General features: G+C 33.0%; 2 protein-coding genes across 2 annotated transcripts; both read right to left on the bottom strand.

Moving 5' to 3' along the window:
- Positions 1 to 636: 636 nt before the first annotated feature.
- Positions 637 to 2589, bottom strand: LOC131862576 (nuclear transport factor 2-like). The gene is made up of 9 exons (XM_059215058.1): positions 2548 to 2589; positions 2307 to 2444; positions 1813 to 2101; positions 1571 to 1731; positions 1323 to 1464; positions 1112 to 1233; positions 979 to 1038; positions 817 to 883; positions 637 to 707 (listed from the first exon to the last, which is right to left on the bottom strand). The coding sequence occupies exons 1-9, from the start codon at positions 2587 to 2589 to the stop codon at positions 637 to 639; spliced, it is 1092 nt and encodes a 363-aa protein (XP_059071041.1).
- A 14508-nt stretch (positions 2590 to 17097) lies between these two features.
- Positions 17098 to 19050, bottom strand: LOC131862575 (nuclear transport factor 2-like). Its single transcript, XM_059215057.1, has 9 exons — positions 19009 to 19050; positions 18768 to 18905; positions 18274 to 18562; positions 18032 to 18192; positions 17784 to 17925; positions 17573 to 17694; positions 17434 to 17499; positions 17278 to 17344; positions 17098 to 17168 (listed from the first exon to the last, which is right to left on the bottom strand). The coding sequence occupies exons 1-9, from the start codon at positions 19048 to 19050 to the stop codon at positions 17098 to 17100; spliced, it is 1098 nt and encodes a 365-aa protein (XP_059071040.1).
- Between the last annotated feature and the right edge of the window lie 3366 nt (positions 19051 to 22416).

Raw genomic sequence — 22416 nt, 5'->3', positions numbered from 1 at the left:
TAAAACCTTTAATATCTTTGAATAAGATATAAAACATAGAATATTATGAAAATAGAATAATATAAAAGGTAAAACAAGGTGTGGAGGAGAGAATCTAATGGAACTCTTTAACAAACTATACAGAGTTCTAATTACATATGATGTAGATTATACCTTTTATAATATTCATGACATATGATGTAGATTATACATTTGACATATTTCAAACCTTCATTGTATAAGATATAACAAAATTTTATATATAGATAACAAAAATAGAACTCTTTAAAAAACCATACAGAGTTCTAATTACATTTACATTGATGATTCTTCGAAATTTCAAATCACCATCAGAAGCGATTGGTTTTCGAGACCCAGTAAAACCAGCTTCGGAGCCAGCACCTTGCTCAGGATCCCTTCCAGTTGCAGCGTGGTTCCAAATTCATGACCAGCTGCAGAGTTTCCATCCGCCCTTGCGGGGTCTCTATCTCAATCTGGGCAAGGTGACTCTATTATTGTCTATGCTCTCCCATGCCTATGCCTTTGCCTTTGTTCATACTGGTTATGCCTCTACGGGGTAAACTGCTTTAGATTAGACCAAGTATGAATAAAAAACATGTACTTCTTCTGTACATTTGAAGCTCTCGGAAATACAAGTTAGAAATTTCTTGCATAGCCATTGCGTCCTTGACGATCGCCTCCTCTCTTTACGCCATTTGGAATATTGTCTTTCCATGGTAGAAATCAATCAGTAGGAGCAGAGGAAAACAATTATATTTGAAGACTATATTACATTATATGAATAGATAATAACTTAATTAAGGCTTTGCGAAATACCTCTGAAACCAGCCAACCTTTTCTTTTCAACATATACGCGACGCCCAGAGATGACAATAGGAGATGCCTGCTTACAAAATATAAATACAAGTTTTATGAAAATAAAGATAAATACAATATCTAATAACACTAAATAATTCGATACAAATTAAGTTCCTTTACAGCACTCTCCACAGAAGTTGATGATTGGAACTCAATGAAACCATAGCAAAAGTTTTTTTCCTGCATTACAGTATTTAAACATTACAGAAGGAAAAGAGCAGAAAACAAGCGAGATTTGTTTTCAAAAACATACCTTGTTGGCTCTGATTTGAATTCCACCAGGCTTTATAGAACCATATTTTTTAAACTCTTCTTCAAGCAAAGTAATTGTAGAATTCCATGGCAAATTTCTTAAATGGATTGAGTTCTCATTGACTGTAAGTTATATGGGATTTCAAGGTTAGTGAGAAATTAAGAACCTGAAAGATACAATTAAAAAATGGTGAAGGGAAGATTATGGTAACCTGGGGCTTTTCCAGAATTAGAGTTCAAGGATTGTGATGTTGTATGTACTTGTGATGGTACATTTGCTTTCAGTCCGGTATTTATTGGAAATTTCACCACAACGGTTGGCCTTTGAATAGGATGTGGGTTCTCTTTCAAAAGCTGAACATTCAAAGAAAAAAATATCAGTAACATCATATTCTACAAACGCTCAATGTATGAAAGGGCTTTGAAGTGCTCGACGTGCATTCAAAATGTTTATACTTACGACTGCTAGAAAACTCATTTTTGTTGTTTCTTCTGGTGGTGAAATAGTTTTCTCAATATCCTTAAGCTGTTGTTCATTCTCAACAGTTTCAGTAGCATGTTTATTTTCCAATTTCGAAGGTTGTGATTCAAATCTTTGAATTTCTTTTGCAGGAACTATCTCTGCTAAGACACAGAAAGGCTGCGATTAAAGAAGATTCTACATCGAAAAATACTGAAAGATAGAAGAAGAGACCATTTTACCTTCCTGCAAAGGCTCATCACAAACAGCATTAGCCGACATATAAGTTTTGTCTTCTGAATACTGGGATTCTTCCAAATACCGAAATGCATCGTTTAGAACAAAATAGCCTCTCTCCTGTGGTGCTAAAAAGAAAGACTGGGCAAATTTTCTTTCGACATTCTCGTGCCCTAATATGATCCCAGTTACCAATATGATATAAGATTCATTATAAGCTTCTTGTGAATCCACAGTTCCTATTTTAACCGCATTTCCCTCATTGAGCGAAGACACTACATTGTTTTTAATAGCCTGTTGGTAACAACCATTCAAAACAAGAACAACATTATGTCTGCAAATTTGATTGAATAAAGAAATGTAAACTTAAACCATGCATAAAAATTAAACTTCGAAGGTATCTTGTAGTTGCATGCCATATGGTAATATTGTATTTCAAAAATGAATTTGTATGATTTGAAACTGTTTTACACTGAATCTAGTGCAATATTTGACTTACTTCTAGGGTTGTTACATGCAACAATTGACCATTGGGTTCAGGGCGGGTGATAGTGCTGCAATCTTTGTAGAACTCGTATAGCTTATCTGGACAGTTGTTTAGAACACAGTAATACTGGTTCACAAATTCGTTTGCAACCTACCAAACCAAAAGTGTTAATGAAATAAACTCCAAGCCCAACGCAAATGATCCAAACCCAAAACCACTTTATAAGAATAACAAGATGGTATAGTATTCATACCTCAGAGGCAGGAAATTCTCTTTGTAACTGCTGGGATTCCATCCTTCTGCATTGGAAATGATAATCAGTTGCATGTTAAAGTGTGTTGAATCTGCTAACTATCCCAATCACAAGTCTAGGAAAAATTGCAAAAGAGAAAATAAAGAGAATATGTAGAACATAATTCCTGTTGCAGACCTTGTATGGATTTTAACTGTAAAGAGTTGCTTTTCAGTGAATGTGAATACTTTCCACACCTTTTAAAACCTCTCAACTGATTTAGTGGACTGAATTGAAATTTCGAAACAGCCTAAATATTTTTCTCACAAGCGCAGATACAAGGAGGCATAACAGCAGAGTACGAGTTAGTTTGCTTTTCTTTTCCTTTTCCAAATATATTTATAAGGCATAACAGGCGTGTCTTTTGACTAAGAGAATCGAAACTATTGAATTTTGGGATGATAACGTTTGTATGGCCATAATTACCTATTCCTATACAAGTCTAGTCTAATACAACAAGACGCACACATAAGTAAAAATGACGTTAGATTAATTAATTTAGAGTGAGGATTGAAATATTAAATGTTAAGAGAGTAATTGCAAAGAAAAGTATATGTAGTTCTATGGAAGATGTGTGGAAATGTGTTTGATGTGACATTGATTCTAAAGATCTGATGAAGGAAAATATGTAACTTAAATTTGTTCATTATATCACATTTGTTCTAGGGTATTTTCATAGGGAAGAGCACCAGTAGTCGTTATAGCTAACTTCGTGCACCCACAGATCCTAAAGGGTACGTCGTATTTTGGTTTTTTTTAGTCATCTTCGTATGCGACTTAACTGCTTATAGCTATTGATCTGGCTTCTGGGTAGTAACGATGCATCCTCTGGAATCAGTTATGCGCACAAAGGTAAAAAAGTACACATTTCAAAGTGTCGCCTGATACCTAACTAAAGATGTTCCAGTAACCGTCAACTCAAAATTGCTAGTACTTGTTGACAAATGTCCAAATAGCGATGCACAAAGGTTCCAATAGTGGTGCACAAATGGGACAAATGTTCCAATAGTTGTTCACAAATGGGCCAATTAATTACAAAAAAAGATCGGCTATTGGTACAAAACAAATTTATTAATGGTGTTTTCACTATGAAGGCTATTGGGGGGTCAACATAACAATAAGGTGACGGTTCTTGGAACTATGTTATCTATTGGTGCTCTTCCCCTAGTATTACATATGTTCTCTAAGGCATAGATCTAATTTTGTTGGTTGTACTTTACTACTTTTTTTTTTTTTTTCCGTTATGTGATTTTTTATGCTCAAAGGCTGGTGGTGTTTGTATATATTAAGGGGAGATCATCAGTTCTAAAATGACAAACTTTACATTGAGCATCTTCATACAACCAACTTTAGTTGGAAGCAAGCAAACATTTTGATGTCAAATTAATTTTTGGTAAGTCCTCTATTCAAAATGTTCCTATATAAATGTTCCTTCTTGTTCTACAATAGTGATAAGATGTTCTAGTATGTCAATTATATACATAACAAATACTCACATAAATGTACACATAGTCCACTCACAACAACTAGTGGATTTTTTTTAATGCCAATAACTTAATTGAAAATCAAAATCGTTGTTCAAGTACCGTGTTGATGAAACATTTTAAGAAAATCAAGTTCAAATAACTGTTAAATCTTACCCTCGCCCAACTTATTACAACATTAAATTTGTCTCTAAGAATACGTAATCATTAAGCTTATTCCCAGGAGGTCTCCCTTCAGGTGATTTCCTGAGAAGGCCCAATGCTTCACCTCTATGAGCATCAACTAGATGCAATGAGTGCTAAGTAGACCATTCATTATCATGAGAGATGGGTTCTTGTGTACTACTACTCATGAAACATGGGTCAATGAGTTTGTCTCGAAAACTACATAATTGAATCTTGATAATAATATGATAATTTGGTTTGTTGTGGAAAATATATCCTACTTATAAATTGATAAGCTTAAGGGGCTCTATTATAAGTGGGTTCAACCTTGGAGGAAACTCCATTGTTAAGAGTGTCCGAGTTGGAGTAATACTAGGATGGATGACCTTCTGGGAAGGCCCAATGTTTCACCTCTGTGAGAATCACCTAGATATAATGAGGGATAAGTGGACCACTCATTCTCATGGGAGATGAGTTCATGTGAACCACTACTCATGAAACGTGGGTCAATGAGTTTGACTTGAAAACTATATAGTTGAATCTTGATAGCAATAGCATAATTTTACTTGTTATAGAAAGTACCTCCTACTTATCAATTGATGAGCTTAAGGGGCAATATAATGAATGGTCTATAATCAAGGACAAAATGGGCCCAAAGGAATACAAAAGGGAGAGATGTTTAAAATTTGAATTACTTGAAATACTGGCAAGGGAAGAATGTTATTGGAGGCAAAAATCAAGGGAAGTATGGCTTCAAGAGGGGGAAAGAAATACAATTTTTTTTCACAAGGCCTCAATAGAAAAAAAAGGGAGAAGTAAATTTATGGAAATCAACAAGATTGATGCAACAAGAACCCAAAATTTGGAAGAAGTTAACAAAGAGCCCACAAAATTATTTGAAACAATGTTAAAGGAAAAGTCACAAGGGAGTAAGGAAATGAGGGGAAAATTTGTGGATACAATTCCCAAAGTAATATCAGAACAACAGAACCGAGAGTTTTTTAAGGCAGCAACAATGGAGGAAGTTAAAACAACAATATTTCAGATGAATCTCGACAAGGCTCCTGACCTAGATAGATTCTCTGCTAGATTATTCCAATGTTTCTGGGAGATAGTGGGCCAAGATATACACACTTGACAGTGGAGGAAACAAGGAAAAAGAAGAGGGTATTAAAGGAAATGAACCACAAACCACACATTCTTTGCACTAGTCCGAAAGAAGAAGATGGTAAATTCTATGCAAGATTTTAGATTGATTTCCTTATGCAACACTACATACAAAATAATATCCAAAATTATTGCCAACTGTTTTTAAAAAGTCTTAAATTTTGTAATATTAGAAGAACAAAGTGCCTTTGCCCCTAGGAGTTCAATAGTGGAAAGGATAATAATAGCCCATAAAGGATTCAATCATCTAGAAAATCAAAATAGCCAGGGATGATCATAAAATTGGATATTATGAAAGTGTATCGCTCGATGGAGAGAGAATTCCTCAAGGAAATTCTAGACAAATTTGGGCTGATGAAGGATTGGATTTGATGGGTAAATGGATGCATATCAACTCTAACCTTTTCAGTGTGGATGAGTAGTGGGGCTCATGGTTTCTTTAATTCAAGTAGAGGTATAAGACAAGGCGACCTGTTATCTCCCTTTCTATTCATAATTATGGGAGAGGCAATGGGTAGGGGGATAACTAAACTAGGGGAGGAATCAAATGGTATGGAATTAAGGTAGTTGTTGGTGAGGCCTCGGTGACACACTAGAAATTTGTAGATGATACTATGTTGTTTGGACAATCAGACAACTAGGAAGCTAGGACTATTAAGTCACTACTCAATAAATATTTTTATGTCTTGGGACAAAAAATTAATTGGAGTAAATCGAAGGTCTTCTTCGTCAATACTCAACCAAGTCTTGCAAGGGATTCGACCAACATCCTAAAGCTTAAAGTAGCTAATTTTCTAGGAAAGTTCTTGGGCACACCACTCTTTCAAGGGATTAATAAAAAGGAATACTGGATGAACATAGTTTCAAGCTACGTAGACAAGAAGATTCTGTGGAAAGGTAAATGGATTTCCTCAGTAGGAAGATTGTTTACGATAAAATCAGTGCTTTTGACACTCCCGGTATACTCCATGTCCTCTCTAAAATCCCTGACGGAATAGATGCAGAAATGAAAAAAATCATGAAAAGATTCTTTTGGAATGGCATGAATGACCAAAACAAAATACCCCTATTAACATTGGACAATAAATGCAAGCCAAAAAGAGTAGGACGTGCAGGACTAAGAAACTTGTTGATAATGAATTTGGAAATGGGAGAAAAAGTTGTATGGAGACTATATACAAATAGTAACGAGAAATGGATTAAAATCATAAGAAAGAAGTATGTAAATTCCAATTACCCGATTAGCATTCTCAAAGTAAGAGATTCTCCTAGAGGCTCGATAGTGTGGAATTACATTTTAGAAAGCTGGGATATAATAACAAGATATATCACGTGGGAAATAGTAAATGGAGAGCAAGGATTATTTTGTAAAGACTCATGAAATAATTATAAAAAATTTGGAGGAATATCTGAATTTGGAAGACATAAGAAAAGAGACCCTATTGAAATGGGGAGAACAGGTGAAAGATTATGGGATAATTATAGTAGAAAATGGGACGATAAGTTGGTCAACAATGTTGAATGAAATACCAAATTCTCTAAAGATACATAGTTTTATAATAAAGTATTCTTGTTGGCATTTTACTACAAAACTCCTTAAGATTTAAATCTATGTCAAATTTACTCAATTCTTATAATTGGCGTGTAAACACATCCTTCCCTTGTGATGATAATTTAAACATCCACAACCCCACTAGAAGATTTATATGTAGCAATCCAATACTGGCTACTAGTTTATTCTCTCACCTTGTAGTCCTCAGCTACATTACAAAATATTTTACAAAATCTAGACATTAGCCAAAGATCTATTGGCATATCCTTAGTTTTATATTTGATTCTATTGACTTTTATAATCCTAGTAAAATTTAAATTTTCATGTTCAAGGTATAGAGTGTGCTTTATTCTTATATCTATGGCTAATATTTTTTCCACCTATTGTTAAAACTCCTCCTTTTAGTGTGTGTAGTAGGTCCTTCGTATATTTGAATGGGTCAAGAAATATTGTGTCATTTTATTGTGTATGATGCTCAATGTGTTGCAATTTTAGAATTTATTAATTCGTGTATGGATAGAACTTTCTCATTTGGTTTGTTGACACTAGTTATTTAGTTACAAAAAGTTGATTTCGTAGCATCTTGCATAAATAATTAGTTAAGGAGGGGTGTATCCTTAGCAATTGTTTGTGTCAAAATTTGGTTCAGAAGAATTCATGATGAATAATTAGATATTTTTGGGTCCTTTTGTTTGGATGAACTCTTTTGTTATTAACCATTCCATATCATTACTATTGATATTGGGTCATCTATAGATGAAATAGTGGGAGAGGAAAAAAGGAAATTGCAATGCATGATATGTTGACCACAAACCTATAAATTCTTCTACTACTTTGGATAGATAAATTGCCTCCTTATGAACTAAAAATGTGGTTGACGTTAGAGAGTAGAAACTCTTATCTTTCTTCTACATGGATGTTCCTCACAACTTTGATGAACTTGGTATGATGGGTAGGAGTAATTTTGAAAACAACTATAGTTCGTGTTATTGTAGCATCTTATCTCCTTGTGGGTTTTAGTAGTTGATTTTATAGATAAAAATAATTGACATAAAAAATTTCATGTAACAAGGAAAATATGGTACTTGACTCAAGCAATTTATTAACTAGGTAGCATGTTGCGTTTGATACTATTCTATCCCACTTTATAAGGATGAAATGAAAAAACTCCTTCAAATGAATATACAAGGCATTAGAAAGTCATACTTAATTCTTATTTACTTCTCAATCACCACCGTTACTGTATCTTTCTCAAATTGGTGTTGCATTGCATGTTCTAATTTGAGTTACAATAGTGAACATTAAAGAACCCATAACTCGTACAACCTGAGTTGGCCTAATGGTGGAGAATTTGTGCTTTTTAAAGAGAGGTCACAAGTTCAAATCCCACAAGGGGGTAGGGTATGTACACCTTATTGGCTTCAGCCCATTACCGATAAAAAAAAAAAAAAAACCCACAATCCATGCTACCTTTTACATTTCATTAAAATAAAAATTATTTTGAGTTTGGCCATTGTGGATAATATTTAAAGAGAGCATGGTATTTTGTTGAATACATTATAATTTCCAACATGTATTTGGTTAAATTTAAGTTGTTAACTCAAATTGGAAAGTCTTTGTATTCTTTGCATAAACACACTCCTTAATTGACATATTATTTTGAGTTTGGCCATTGTGGATAATATTTAAAGAGAGCATGGTATTTTGTTGAATACATTATAATTTCCAACATGTATTTGGTTAAATTTAAGTTGTTAACTCAAATTGGAAAGTCTTTGTATTCTTTGCATAAACACACTCCTTAATTGACATATTAGGCACAAAAAATGTCAGTCAACTCTGAATGTTTAACATTTTTAAGACTAAAACCGTAAGCTTAGTGTGTGTGATTTAAGCCATTCCACCCTATAGTAGATTTCCATGCAACATTCCATAGCTCTCATTTTGTTATACGCAAGAAAAATGCAGGCAAATATTTTAAAGTCTGGCTTTAAGGTTTAAAGTTTGCTTAGCATATTTACTTTATTGATATTGATATACTAGTTTATCGGTGTCGATAACATATTTAATAATAATTATAAGAATAACCAATTTATTTCAATTTAGGCATAAAAAATAAGACATAATTATAAACTCTTTATTTTAATATGGAAATCGATGCTTTTCTTTTCTACTCTACTTTTGTGTTTAGCTGGTATTGGTAACACTAAATTTTAGATATACCCTTATAAGAAAAATGAAAATTAATTAGTACGTGGAATTCAACTTTTAAATTGAGTACATTTGTATAGATACTGCAAATTATCAACCTTAAAAGTCTCTGTCTTAGTACTTTGCCTTGTATGAGCAACTTAATTTTTCTACAGCCCTGTACTCAATCTTCAAGACAACCTAAGTATCTAACTTCTTGATAGGAAGCACAAAAAGATTTCTCAAATCTGTTTGTTTGGAAAAAAATGTGATTTTCTTATTCATTACAAAGATCATTGACAACATTCTTGAGCTTTTTCTTCTTTTTAATCACATTAGTACATCAATATCTCTCTTTATAGGAAAAAGGTACCCATCTTCAACCCTGATCACTTACCCCAATGCATAAATTTTGTCAGTCTTAAATCTCTATGAATTTCTATTTAAATCATAGGTCGAAGAAGGCACAATGACTCCCTAAATCGATTTATTACAACCAATCCATAAACCTTAAATATAATTATAATAACTTTAGTGTCATAAAATTGTGACCCTTGCAATTTTTGACCATAATAAGGTCCCCACACATGAAAAATTGAATCCCTTAGCCTGATTGGAGACTAGAGACTTGCTGAGCCCTTGAAAAACTGCATATTTCTTGCTCCCCACTCTGCCTAAACAAGCATCCCGTCCTAGAAAAAAAGGCAGGACAGGGGCATGCTGCCCCTGTCCCTACTCTATTTTGGGGTATTAATCCTCAAATTATGCTTTGGTGGTTGTGCATTGAGCAGGTAAACTCCCCTAGTGTCTGCCTATCATGAAAAATTAGTTCAATAACACTATTTGATGAGTATATAAGTTGCAGTCATTTTGGGGAAGGAAGTTTCATAAGCGAGAAGTTCACGAGATCACGCATTCAAGCATTCAAGAATCACTTTCAAGTATTGAGCATCTCAAGTCTTCTTTCAAGGATAGGTGTTGCATTCAAGTCAAAGATTCAACCATTGAAGAGGAGATTCATTCCAACATTCAACTTCATATGAAAAATTCTATCAACATATCTATAACAACCTCCCTTGAGGTGATTTACTTTTCAATCTTTCATTTACGTTTACTTGCAAGTACTTTCTTTCATCATTTGGTTAATTCCAAAACTGGTGTTTGAAATGAAGGCAAACCCCCAATCCCAACCCCTTTTCCTCTCTTTTCTATGTGTAGGTTGTAGGTGTGCAACTGTACTTTCATATTTGGAATCCATTTGCAGAGGCGAAAGAATCATTTTCCTTTCACGATTTTTTTTGGAGGACCGTGTACACATTTCACCACGGTCCGGGCAACTTTTGGTCAGATTCCAAGGTGACTTCGTCTCGACATATTATTGCCAGATCCTGGTACACAACTTCATCCTACACTTCTATCTCAACTTAAAACAAGATCTTTGTCACTTTATTCACTTAGTCATTAGTACACAATTCAATAAATTCAAACTCATTCAAGAAGAGAGGAGTAACCTACTATTCCCACATCAATCAGAATATTACCTCCTTCTCTGGAGGTTGAATCTAGTGCATTTTCCCCCATCTTCTAATGCAATGAGTGAAAAGTATTTGAAGGGAAATCCGAAGTGAAACTTCCATCTCTCTTCGGAGGGAAGAAAGGCTTTCCTCTAGATCTCTCATTCGCTCATTTTTCCCAACATTACATTTTGGTGAACGCGACGTCTTGCATTCTTTCCTTGGAACAAACTTGGAAGTTTAATTTTTATGCACACTTAGTGGTTAATTCATTCAAAACACTTGTTTTAAAATTGAAATTGAACATGTGTTTATCTTGCTATTGTCTTACATCTAAAAATTGCTTTGTTTGACAAATTCAATTTCCTCCTTGTCTTGTTTAATTTACAAAATCAACTTTACAAAATTAAGTGGTTAATTGTTCAAACCCTAATTTTCAAACATTATCATGAACTTGTGCAAAAGTTAAACTTCCATTCAATTTTCAGATTTGTGACTATATTTAGATTTGTCTTCATTCCTACAATTCAAATTTTTTATTTCCCTCTTCTTTTCCAAATTCAAATTTCAAAAATTAAGTGGTTAGGTAATAAAACCCTAGTTTTAAAAATTAATTGGATTTTGTATAAGTTTCAAACAATTTCATTCAAATTCAGATTTATAAACATTTTCCAAGGTTTCCCTATGCTTTAGGTTTTACCCTTTTCAAATTTGCAGTCTAATTCCCTTTTCTCTTCAAAACCCTAATAGAGTCCTATTTTCACATTTGAACCTTAATTTTGCCTATCTAGAAATCGTAAAATCTGCCAATTTTATGGGGTTAGCTTTAAAATCATCGTAATATTCATCCCTGAAGATTTTGAAAAAAGTTGGTCGGCTTGTGTGCATTTTCTACACAACTTGCTGTATAGAAGTCCTATCTCTATAAAATTTCATCCCCTCAGTCGATAGGCTGGTGACTTGGGGAATGAGGCTCCGATCAACCAATACCTTCCACCCATGGAGGATAATAGTCCCATCTTTCTAGTGCTTGCCAAAATAGTTGGTAACATCCCTCTTAGGACCCTTCAACCTTTCAATTTAAGGGGTAAAACCCCCTTTCTTCAGAAGCCCCAAGAGCTTTTCCTTTTTCTCTAACTGCACACAATTGGGTGGTTCGGTTCTCTTCCTAGTGCCCCCCTTCTCTGCTTCTCTTTGTGAATAGAAGCACACAACAAATGGTTAAGAGTTTATCTCACTTGAGTTTTCTCCTTTCCTCTTTGTAATCAGGGTCCTGATCAGGCTTTGTTGCTAGGACCCATAGCTCTTGTTAATTAGACTTAATGGGGGGTGTCAATACAACAAGTTAACTTTCTGTTCCGCTGCATAATGTTCTATTCGATTTGTGAAATAAGGAGAATTGTGCAGGGAAAAGGTGTTGCATGCTTGTTTGCATGTAAGCTAACGAAAATAAGTGCACTTTAAACCCTACCTCTTCCACCATAATTTCTACTCCCATGTGTTATTTATTCATTTCAAATCATACTTTTTTAATAATATAAATAGAAAAATTTAATTATTGTTTGTAGCTGTATTCTTTGTTTTTGCAAATTTTTCTTCTTTTTCTAGCTAGAATTATATTTTGTTTTGCAGGATTAGCCATAAGGATCAAGATCACAAAGGTCTAAATCTAGCTCTTGTTTATCATTAGTCACTTACTTTCCATTTCAAACTTGTTTTGATATCATAGTCTCCATTTGCATCATCACATTTAAGTATCCAAAGTCTTCAACAATGTGCAAGCACTCCAAATTGCAACCTGCACCTTTACAAGTAACACACCTTTTAAACAAAAAAGTTCAGGTGTGAGGAAACTTAAATTTGGTGGGCAAATCTCACCATAAAATCCTATCGACTAATAACATATTCATTTTCAAATAACATATTCTTATAGAGAGGAAAGATTCTAAGAGGTTATAAGAGAATTATAGTATATAATTTAGTTTTCGATTATTTGTTCCTCCAAGGAAGGATACCATTCCATCCATTTAATTCAATATTTTAATTAATTTATCCAATTAATGCATACAATTAAATATTTTTAAACTACTAAGTTTTTAGAGTTTGTATTTAGATTCTAAACATGTATAGTTTTCAAAAATTTTAAAAATGATTTATTAGAAAATTAATTCAACATGTCATCCTCTCTCTTCCTTTCACTTGGTTCTCATTTTCATTGGAAAACTTTGGGTTTTCTTTTGTCTATGATTTGATCATGGATTTGACATCTATGTACAAGAAATTAACCTTTGGCTCCATGATTGGTGAATGCAGATGGAGTTCCATCTTCAACACTATCTAGTTGGTATTTTCATGTTGGTTCCACCTTTTGATTTCAATTGCTACTGAAGGGGTCAAGGGAAGTACTCTAGGTAATGGTTTCTCACCTAAAAAGTATTTACATGTTTGGAATAAATAAAAGATAATAATTTGTTATTCAAGAATTGCTCCAATGGAGGTGAAGGGGTAGGAGGTGATTGATAGTGATAATATCTTTATGAGAAATATTTTGATTTGTATATTTTTCCTATTATACTCTCTTTCTAATCTACATAAATTGATTTTTTAGCATTCAAATCCTCTATTTTGGGGGAAAGATGATGCTTTATCATTCTTCTAGAAATTTTTGGTGGTATTTTTTGATTCTTCTAAACATCAACAGATTGTGTGTGATCCATTAGCTTGATTAGATTTGCAATCCTTGTTCTCCTTCTTTCAACCCTAAAAAATTATACTTATAATTTACTTATTATTCTTGATATAAAAATTTGATTTCAAAGGGTTATTTTATGTTTCAATTTTTTTTTTTGTTATTTAAGAATGGATTTGAAATGATACGTTGGTATATTACAGAATCATGTTCATGTAGAATAAAGATTTATCCAATCATTTATCTTCCTATTTAAAATAATTCTGTGAAAATATGCAACCAACTTTTTGCAAGATAAATAAGATTGTTTTGAAAACTATTAGTAATAAAAAAATTATTTAAAAAAAATAATAATCAAATTTACACAATTTTCACCTATTAGAATATTGTATAAAAGGATGGAGGACAACATGGGCCTCCATCACCATAGTGGGGTGTTTTATTTATTTTTTACTTGTACAAAATAAATTATTTTACAGAGATCTTAGTAGTGAGCATGTATCTTTTAGTGAGGAATCAACTAGGATAAAGATAACATGAATATTATTTAAAAAAAATGTCAAATTATAAATGTGGTAGATTTTTTAAATTATTGACCATGTAGATTTTTAACATCTACATGGTCATAGTCAGATATGAAAGTGATTAACTAACCAGAGAATGTTAAGTTTCTCATATATTTTCTACTCAATATATCTATAGTTTTGAGATAGTAGTCTTATATAAAGATACATTACTCACTAAAAGTCAACAAATTAAATTTATTGTGGTTGATATTTTTTAAAGTTATTTTGAAAATGTTGTAAACTAGTGTTGATATTGATAGCCTACGGCATTTGAAAAGTATTCTTTTTAATAATTAATTTAAAAATTAAACATTTTTAATCCGTGAAATTGTTATTAATTAGTAAAGACAATTACGCATGTTAATAAATGGTTGATAACTTGATAATCATGTAGATAATATTATCCACCAAACACAAAATAGAATAGAATAGAATAGATTGAGGTTTTTATCAATATGGTGATGGAATGCCTTGGGTTTCTAGAAGACTACTGTAGGAAGGTCAACATACTAATAACAAATGCTAAGGCCTATGTAGAAATCAATGGTGTGAAATATGATAGGTTTTTCCTTTCTAGATCAATAAGGAAGGGATGCTCCCTTGCGCTTGCACTTTATATCATTGTTGGTGATGCTCTCTATTATATCCTAAGAGATTACTCAACCTCCTCGAGTGTGGATGAAATTAAGTTACCCAATGGAAGAAATCTCTCTAACATCCAGTTTGCAGATGATACCACAATTTTAACTAAATTGAAAGAAGAAAATCTAAATGCACTTTTGTAGAAACTAGAGCTATTCTGTGAAGCCTTTGGTGGAAATATCTCAATGGCTAAATCTACTCTCCTAGGATGGGACGAGCAACCCCCAATTTGGTTAGATAAATACTCCTTTAGGTAGGAAGGACCTAACCAATTGATTAGATACCTTGGTATACCTTTTGCAGTAGAGCCCAAGCTAAAAGCTATGTGAGAGTGGGTTAGAAGTTAAATTGATAAAATTTAAGGAAATAGAATATATAAGCACCACCTTACCATTGGAGGGAGAGTTACCTCATCATTGGAGGGAGGGTTCAAGTTTGTCAAAGTATCTTCCTACAACATTTATTATACATCTTCACGAAATTCAAGCAATTATAAGTTTAATTATATCCAAAAGATCATTTGGTCTAATGGAAAATGTGGGAGAAAGAACCGTGCTATTAAATGGAGTTGGTGCACTATGAGAAGAACATGAGAGGAATCGGCTTAAAGGATTTAAGATGGAAAGGCAATGCATTAGCTTCTCAATGGATAGTCAAAGCTCTTAGCAGAGAAGAACAATTGAAGGTTTTGATTAGACATACCATTACTAGGGCCATGTCTATAAATAATCTAAATAACTAGCCTTTATTGTAGTGTACTATTTCAGTTGCTCATACGTGGTGTTGCAAGCCTTTATTGTAGTGTACTATTTCAAATGATATTCTACTAAATGATTCACTCCCTTGTGTAATTTAGCACATAAAAATTTATGATGTAAGATAATCATAACATTTCTTAACATTAAATATTATTTAAAAAAATCATAACATGGTAGGTAAGTATTTCATCAATAAAATGGTATATAATCATTTCAACATATTAAATCATTTCTTTTAAAAAAAAAAATTGCGCGAAACAAAGTTTAAATAAAAACAATTTAAAAAAAATATAAATTTATATAATTAAAAAAATTAATTTATTTTGTGTTATAATTTATATAAAACAAATTTATACATATATTATCTAACTACAATTTTCTAATAATTATACATTTGACATATTTCTAACATTCACTGTATACAGATACTTCTTCTATACATTTCAAGCTCTAAAAATATACAAGTTATAAATTTAACTATTATAATAGATTTATTTTATAAAATTTTATTGAAATTTTTTCCCGTATCATTATATTTGGCCCTAAAGTTTAGCCCACTTCTATAATATTGATCTACTTTAGCTTAATTAATACAATTATTGATAATATCACACATAATCTATAGTACTTTTGTGGTTCTCTATTTTACCACCTTCTTGTGAGTGATCACCTTAATAAATTTTACAAAAAGACCTAATCTAGAATCTATAATACAACATAATTCACATAATTCCCTTCCTTACGATTATAATCCTATTATTCAACTTAGCAAACATGATCTTGCGTGTTTAGTGTTTTTTTTTCTAATCCTAGGAATCTATCATTTCATTTGTATACAAAGGTCTATTTCCATGCTTATAGTATCATACCAAGTTTCAATTTTTTGTTATTTACATACACCACAATAAACTTCCTTTAGGATCCTTTTCTAATTTTTAATCTCAACAAATGACCAATTTTATTCCTTGTATTATAAGAAACTCTTAAAGTTTTATTTATTCAAGTAAACATTCATTAACAGATTTTAGTATATGATTCGAATATTTTCTCATCTAATATATCTTATGAAAGTTGGTAGTCATGATATGGTCCATTCAATTCTCTATTTTTCACATTTGACCCATCTAATATCACCAATAAAATATCCTTAAAACCTTTAATATCTTTGAATAAGATATAAAACATAGAATATTATGAAAATAGAATAATATAAAAGGTAAAACAAGGTGTGGAGGAGAGAATCTAATGGAACTCTTTAACAAACTATACAGAGTTCTAATTACATATGATGTAGATTATACCTTTTATAATATTCATGACATATGATGTAGATTATACATTTGACATATTTCAAACCTTCATTGTATAAGATATAACAAAATTTTATATATAGATAACAAAAATAGAACTCTTTAACAAACCATACAGAGTTCTAATTACATTTACATTGATGATTCTTCGAAATTTCAAATCACCATCAGAAGCGATTGGTTTTCGAGACCCAGTAAAACCAGCTTCGGAGCCAGCACCTTGCTCAGGATCCCTTCCAGTTGCAGCGTGGTTCCAAATTCATGACCAGCTGCAGAGTTTCCATCCGCCCTTGCGGGGTCTCTATCTCAATCTGGGCAAGGTGACTCTATTATTGTCTATGCTCTCCCATGCCTATGCCTTTGCCTTTGTTCATACTGGTTATGCCTCTACGGGGTAAACTGCTTTAGATTAGACCAAGTATGAATAAAAAACATGTACTTCTTCTGTACATTTGAAGCTCTCGGAAATACAAGTTAGAAATTTCTTGCATAGCCATTGCGTCCTTGACGATCGCCTCCTCTCTTTACGCCATTTGGAATATTGTCTTTCCATGGTAGAAATCAATCAGTAGGAGCAGAGAAAAACAATTATATTTGAAGACTATATTACATTATATGAATAGATAATAACTTAATTAAGGCTTTGCGAAATACCTCTGAAACCAGCCAACCTTTTCTTTTCAACATATACGCGACGCCCAGAGATGACAATAGGAGATGCCTGCTTACAAAATATAAATACAAGTTTTATGAAAATAAAGATAAATACAATATCTAATAACACTAAATAATTCGATACAAATTAAGTACCTTTACAGCACTCTCCACAGAAGTTGATGATTGGAACTCAATGAAACCATAGCAAAAGTTTTTTTCCTGCATTACAGTATTTAAACATTACAGAAGGAAAAGAGCAGAAAACAAGCGAGATTTGTTTTCAAAAACATACCTTGTTGGCTCTGATTTGAATTCCACCAGGCTTTATAGAACCATATTTTTTAAACTCTTCTTCAAGCAAAGTAATTGTAGAATTCCATGGCAAATTTCTTAAATGGATTGAGTTCTCATTGACTGTAAGTTATATGGGATTTCAAGGTTAGTGAGAAATTAAGAACCTGAAAGATACAATTAAAAAATGGTGAAGGGAAGATTATGGTAACCTGGGGCTTTTCCAGAATTAGAGTTCAAGGATTGTGATGTTGTATGTACTTGTGATGGTACATTTGCTTTCAGTCCGGTATTTATTGGAAATTTCACCACAACGGTTGGCCTTTGAATAGGATGTGGGTTCTCTTTCAAAAGCTGAACATTCAAAGAAAAAAATATCAGTAACATCATATTCTACAAACGCTCAATGTATGAAAGGGCTTTGAAGTGCTCGACGTGCATTCAAAATGTTTATACTTACGACTGCTAGAAAACTCATTTTTGTTGTTTCTTCTGGTGGTGAAATAGTTTTCTCAATATCCTTAAGCTGTTGTTCATTCTCAACAGTTTCAGTAGCATGTTTATTTTCCAATTTCGAAGGTTGTGATTCAAATCTTTGAATTTCTTTTGCAGGAACTATCTCTGCTAAGACACAGAAAGGCTGCGATTAAAGAAGATTCTACATCGAAAAATACTGAAAGATAGAAGAAGAGACCATTTTACCTTCCTGCAAAGGCTCATCACAAACAGCATTAGCCGACATATAAGTTTTGTCTTCTGAATACTGGGATTCTTCCAAATACCGAAATGCATCGTTTAGAACAAAATAGCCTCTCTCCTGTGGTGCTAAAAAGAAAGACTGGGCAAATTTTCTTTCGACATTCTCGTGCCCTAATATGATCCCAGTTACCAATATGATATAAGATTCATTATAAGCTTCTTGTGAATCCACAGTTCCTATTTTAACCGCATTTCCCTCATTGAGCGAAGACACTATATTGTTTTTAATAGCCTGTTGGTAACAACCATTCAAAACAAGAACAACATTATGTCTGCAAATTTGATTGAATAAAGAAATGTAAACTTAAACCATGCATAAAAATTAAACTTCGAAGGTATCTTGTAGTTGCATGCCATATGGTAATATTGTATTTCAAAAATGAATTTGTATGATTTGAAACTGTTTTACACTGAATCTAGTGCAATATTTGACTTACTTCTAGGGTTGTTACATGCAACAATTGACCATTGGGTTCAGGGCGGGTGATAGTGCTGCAATCTTTGTAGAACTCGTATAGCTTATCTGGACAGTTGTTTAGAACACAGTAATACTGGTTCACAAATTCGTTTGCAACCTACCAAACCAAAAGTGTTAATGAAATAAACTCCAAGCCCAACGCAAATGATCCAAACCCAAAACCACTTTATAAGAATAACAAGATGGTATAGTATTCATACCTCAGAGGCAGGAAATTCTCTTTGTAACTGCTGGGATTCCATCCTTCTGCATTGGAAATGATAATCAGTTGCATGTTAAAGTGTGTTGAATCTGCTAACTATCCCAATCACAAGTCTAGGAAAAATTGCAAAAGAGAAAATAAAGAGAATATGTAGAACATAATTCCTGTTGCAGACCTTGTATGGATTTTAACTGTAAAGAGTTGCTTTTCAGTGAATGTGAATACTTTCCACACCTTTTAAAACCTCTCAACTGATTTAGTGGACTGAATTGAAATTTCGAAACAGCCTAAATATTTTTCTCACAAGCGCAGATAAAAGGAGGCATAACAGCAGAGTACGAGTTAGTTTGCATTTCTTTTCTTTTTCCAAATATATTTTTAAGGCATAACAGGCGTGTCTTTTGACTAAGAGAATCGAAACTATTGAATTTTGGGATGATAACGTTTGTATGGCCATAATTACCTATTGCTATACAAGTCTAGTCTAATACAACAAGACGCACACATAAGTAAAAATGACGTTAGATTAACTAATTTAGAGTGAGGATTGAAATATTAAATGTTAAGAGAGTAATTGCAAAGAAAAGTATATGTAGTTCTATGGAAGATGTGTGGAAATATGTTTGATGTGACATTGATTCTAAAGATCTGATGAAGGAAAATATGTAACTTAAATTTGTTCATTATATCAGATTTGTTCTAGGGTATTTTCATAGGGAAGAGCACCAGTAGTCGTTATAGCTAACTTTGTGCACCCACAGATCCTAAAGGGTACGTCGTATTTTGGTTTTTTTTAGTCATCTTCTTATGCAACTTAACTGCTTATAGCTATTGATCTGGCTTCTGGGTAGTAACGATGCATGCTCTGGAATCAGTTATGCGCACAAAGGTAAAAAAGTACACATTTCAAAGTGTCGCCTGATACCTAACTAAAGATGTTCCAGTAACCGTCAACTCAAAATTGCTAGTACTTGTTGACAAATGTCCAAATAGCGATGCACAAAGGTTCCAATAGTGGTGCACAAATGGGACAAATGTTCCAATAGTTGTTCACAAATGGGCCAATTAATTACAAAAAAAGATTGGCTATTGGTACAAAACAAATTTATTAATGGTGTTTTCACTATGAAGGCTATTGGGGGGTCAACATAACAATAAGGTGACGGTTCTTGGAACTATGTTATCTATTGGTGCTCTTCCCCTAGTATTACATATGTTCTCTAAGGCATAGATCTAATTTTGTTGGTTGTACTTTACTACTTTTTTTTTTTTCCGTTATGTGATTTTTTATGCTCAAAGGCTGGTGGTGTTTGTATATATTAAGGGGAGATCATCGAGTCTCAATTTAGGCATAAAAAATAAGACATAATTATAAACTCTTTATTTTATTATGGAAATTGATGCTTTTCTTTTCTACTCTACTTTTGTGTTTAGCTGGTATTGGTAACACTAAATTTTAGATATACCGTTATAAGCAAAATGAAAATTAATTAGTACGTGGAATTCAACTTTTAAATTGAGTACATTTGTATAGATACTACAAATTATCAACCTTAAAAGTCTCTGTCTTAGTACTTTGCCTTGTATGAGCAACTTAATTTTTCTACAGCCCTGTACTCAATCTTCAAGACAACCTAATTATCTAACTTCTTGATAGGAAGCACAAAAAGATTTCTCAAATAGGTTTGTTTGGAAAAAAATGTGATTTTCTTATTCATTACAAAGATCATTGACAACATTCTTGAGCTTTTTCTTCTTTTTAATCACATTAGTACATCAATATCTCTCTTTATAGGAAAAAGGTACCCATCTTCAACCCTGATCACTTACCCCAATGCATAAATTTTGTCAGTCTTAAATCTTTATGAATTTCTATGTAAATCATAGGTCGAAGAAGGCACAATGACTCCCTGAATCGATTTATTACAACCAATCCATAAACCTTAAATATAATTATAATAACTTTAGTGTCATAAAATTGTGACCCTTGCAATTTTCGACAATAATAAGGTCCCCACACATGAAAAATTGAATCCCTTAGCCTGATTGGAGACTAGAGACTTGCTGAGCCCTTGAAAAACTGCATATTTCTTGCTCCCCACTTTGCCTAAACAAGCATCCCGTCCTAGAAAAAAAGGCAGGACAGGGGCATGCTGCCCCTGTCCCTACTCTATTTTGGGGTATTAATCCTCAAATTATGCTTTGGTGGTTGTGCATTGAGCAGGTAAACTCCCCTAGTGTCCGCCTATCATGGAAAATTAGTTCAATAACACTATTTGATGAGTATATAAGTTCCAGTCATTTTGGGGAAGGAAGTTTCATAAGCAAGAAATTCACGAGATCACGCATTCAAGCATTCAAGAATCACTTTCAAGTATTGAGCATCTCAAGTCTTCTTTCAAGGATAGGTGTTGCATTCATGTCAAAGATTCAACCATTGAAGAGGAGATTCATTCCAACATTCAACTTCATAGGAAAAATTCTATCAACATATCTATAACAACCTCCCTTGAGGTGATTTACTTTTCAATCTTTCATTTACGTTTACTTGCAAGTACTTTCTTTCATCATTTGGTTAATTCCAAAACTGGTGTTTGAAATGAAGGCAAACCCCCAATCCCAACCCCTTTTCCTCTCTTTTCTATGTGTAGGTTGTAGGTGTGCAACTGTACTTTCGTATTTGGAATCCATTTGCAGAGGCGAAAGAATCATTTTCCTTTCACGGATTTTTTTGGAGGACCGTGTACACATTTCACCACGGTCCGGGCAACTTTTGGTCAAATTCCAAGGTGACTTCGTCTCGACATATTATTACCAGATCCTGGTGCACAACTTCATCCTACACTTCTATCTCGACTTACAACAAGATCTTTGTCACTTTATTCACTTAGTCATTAGTACACAATTCAATAAATTCAATCTCATTCAAGAAGAGAGGAGTAACCTACCATTCCCACATCAATCAGAATATTACCTCCTTCTCTGGAGGTTGAATCTAGTGCATTTTCCCCCATCTTCTAATGCAATGAGTGAAAAGTATTTGAAGGGAAATCCGAAGTGAAACTTCCATCTCTCTTCGGAGGGAAGAAAGACTTTCCTCTAGATCTCTCATTCGCTCATTTTTCCCAACATTACATTTTGGTGAACGCGACGTCTTGCATTATTTCCTTGGAACAAACTTGGAAGTTTAATTTTTATGCACACTTAGTGGTTAATTCATTCAAAACACTTGTTTTAAAATTGAAATTGAACATGTGTTTATCTTGCTATTGTCTTACATCTAAAAATTGCTTTGTTTGACAAATTCAATTTCCTCCTTGTCTTGTTTAATTTACAAAATCAACTTTACAAAATTAAGTGGTTAATTGTTCAAACCCTAATTTTCAAACATTATCATGAACTTGTG

This window comes from Cryptomeria japonica, unplaced genomic scaffold (assembly GCF_030272615.1).
Source record: "Cryptomeria japonica unplaced genomic scaffold, Sugi_1.0 HiC_scaffold_48, whole genome shotgun sequence".
Lineage (NCBI taxonomy): Eukaryota > Viridiplantae > Streptophyta > Pinopsida > Cupressales > Cupressaceae > Cryptomeria > Cryptomeria japonica.
The sequence above is the reverse complement of the archived record's forward strand: the minus strand, read 5'-3'. Positions and strand labels throughout refer to the sequence as shown.